A 2,656-nucleotide genomic window follows, 5' to 3' on the forward strand; every position below is an offset into this window, starting at 1 on the left:
ATCTTAGGCCGTTAAGAGACTTTATTAAAGGTGCCATAAGCAAATGTCGGCAATACACGAGAAAGAAAAAAAAGGACACCACGCAGCCAAAAGCAGTAACACAAGTTGGAGTACAGCGTCTTAAGCGTGCTTGTCGATAAAATTTTTAAATTGTCTGGGCCTTCCCGAGTAGTGGTTTGTCAACATGTCCATTCGGTTAACTCTCATTTCTGAGGTTTGTTCATGTAGCCTAAAGAATAATTTCCTAATAAATGCTTTTAGTGGGCAGGCAACTAAAATATCATCTAAATACTCAACAAAGAAAGTGTAGTGATTGACACACTGAGTACATTAGGTTCTGAAAATTCTAAGCACCGTTTTACTTTTCTGAATGTAAACCCTTTTGTTTATTTTGCCACATCTTACTCAGAACACCGCTGTAATTTGTATTACTTGTATATTCCAGTGTATGGCGATTTTGGAATAAGGCATTGATTGTCAACCCATTTCTGTTACAAACACAAAAGCGGGCACATAATTGCCATGACAGGTGTCAATATTCCAATCATTGATTTTGAAACTTGTGGATTGCAAAACGAGGAATGTTTACAAGAGGATTTTGCTGTCGTCGGAAAGCAATTGGTGGATGCTTTCTCCAACGTTGGATTCGCGTACTTAAAGAACTACGGCATAACTGAGTTAGTCAATTGTTTGATTGAAGGCAACCCATATTTCTGAAAATTACTGATGGGTAAATCCTTACTATTTGTTTTGTAGTTCCTACATACAAGACGTGCATAAAGTGACAGAAAGATTTTTTACAAAAACCTCAGAGGAAAAAAAACGCTACGCCATGAAGGATATCAGCAATTTCGGATGGATAGGAATGAATGAAGAAAGCGCGACGTAAGCCATTTCATAGACAAAAAGGTTGCAATTGTCGAAAATATTTTACTTTTGGAAAATATTGTAGTTAGTGTTGCTTCAATAAAACTTTTTGGTAAAAAAAATTATGTTGATACATACATTTAGAGGAAACCCGAATATGCCAGACTACAAAGAGGCGTTCAATATCAATAGCGCGTCATTTGCAAGGAGAAAAGAAGAATGGCCGGATGATATCGCACCAGGATTCTCAGATGCTATTTTAGGTTTCATGGAGCACGGACGCAAACTTACTTTGAGAGTTCTTCGTGCTTTAGCTGTTGGAATGGAGTTGGAGGTAAGAGTTACATTTATAAATAAAATTAACGAACCATCTTTCAATATTTTTGACACAGGACGAGTATTTTTTCTGCAAATGTCACAGCAAAATGCACACGGATGAAAACAACACCACAGCTAAAACCATTTATTATCCGCCTGTGAAAAGTGAATTGATTCCTGGTCAATTGTGGTGCGGAGAACACGCGGATTCAACATTTCTCTCCTTCTTGTTCCAGGATCAAGTGGGAGGTTTGCAGGTAAGAAAAGTTTGTAAAATCAGCATCACCAAATTCCACTTATCTTGTCGTACAGGTAAGAACAAGAGACGTCGAATATGTGGATGCCACCCCTATCAAAGGAACGATTGTTGTAAATGTTGGTGATATGCTGGAAATTTTGTCAAACAGAAATCTTAAATCAACGGTTGGTATCATTTCGAAAACAAACATAAGTTGTTTTCAAATGTACAAAACTTGTTTAGCTTTTTTCTGCGATTCTAAGCTGACCGTGTTTTTTAAATCAATTGCTTAATTGTTTCAATTTCGTTATAGCGGTGACCCCGAACGTTGGTATTTTTCCGTAATATGTCTCACGGTAGAGTTGATCAAGACTAGTGTGTAACATTTGTTTTGTGTTTCAGCAACATCGTGTGGTTTTTAAGGAGGCTGAATTGCGGAATACGGCTCTTCGTCGTTCACTTGTGTATTTCGTAATTCCTAACAACGATGTCGTCATCAATAAACCATTGGTTTACAAAGACGAGACCAGAAACAAATACGACGAATCGTATGAACCGCTAACTGCGTTGCAGTGGGGCATAAAGATGCTTTCTACTTACTGGAATGCAGGGAACAGTGGAGAATGAACTGAATGTGTTTTTATAATCTTAAGCCCATGACCAATATATTTTAATTAACGCTGAATGAATGTGAATGCAGCAAATTGTTTGCATTGCAATTAAAGTTGCAAACTGTACACTGAATTTTTTGTGCGGAAAGGTTATGATTTATGAAATGGCAAATTAAACGCAGTCCCACAAAAACTATACATGTTGGCATTTATTGTTGACCGAATGCATGCGTTCAAAGGTCGACGCGTCAGCACATAACCTTGAAATAGCGCCAAATTCCTTGCTCACCGGCGCGTTATAAGGGTTGTGAATGCAGCTTTTCCTTTACCGATCGTTGCCAACTGTGCGAATGCCATTTCTTCAAGGTCACGTAGCAAACTACTCGCAGCAATGGCGAAACATTACATTCCAGTCATAGATTTTGTCATGATGGCAATAAAACCTTTCATCACTTATTACTTGGCGTAAAACAGCTAAAACATAATGTTTTCAAAACATTCAAGCAGGCATAATCATAAAATTAAAAGCCTAAACTTAAGAGTTGCCTTGTTAGCATGAAAATAGTTAACTACACTTTGGAACATATTCATCGTGTATTTGCGGTTTCCTGTAGCAACGTCA

The 2,656-nt window shown here is 37.7% G+C and overlaps 1 protein-coding gene across 1 annotated transcript; it reads left to right on the plus strand.

Moving 5' to 3' along the window:
• Nucleotides 1–522: 522 nt before the first annotated feature.
• On the plus strand, nt 523–2,050 carry LOC145914304 (uncharacterized). Its single transcript, XM_083002151.1, has 6 exons — nt 523–677; nt 757–885; nt 1,012–1,201; nt 1,260–1,442; nt 1,498–1,608; nt 1,826–2,050. Exons 1-6 carry the CDS (start codon nt 523–525, stop codon nt 2,048–2,050), a joined length of 993 nt encoding a protein of 330 aa, XP_082858277.1.
• The last annotated feature ends 606 nt before the right edge of the window (nt 2,051–2,656 follow it).

Source organism: Ascidia mentula, chromosome 1 (genome assembly GCF_947561715.1).
Source record: "Ascidia mentula chromosome 1, kaAscMent1.1, whole genome shotgun sequence".
Classification (NCBI taxonomy): domain Eukaryota; kingdom Metazoa; phylum Chordata; class Ascidiacea; order Phlebobranchia; family Ascidiidae; genus Ascidia; species Ascidia mentula.

Bases quoted from the DNA above. Each gene is read 5' to 3' on its own strand.
- LOC145914304 (XM_083002151.1), top strand. From the start codon at position 523: ATGACAGGTGTCAATATTCCAATCATTGATTTTGAAACTTGTGGATTG. The intron at 1,202-1,259 runs GTAAGAGTTACA...TTTTTGACACAG, and splicing joins CTGTTGGAATGGAGTTGGAG to GACGAGTATTTTTTCTGCAA. The intron at 1,443-1,497 runs GTAAGAAAAGTT...CTTGTCGTACAG, and splicing joins ATCAAGTGGGAGGTTTGCAG to GTAAGAACAAGAGACGTCGA.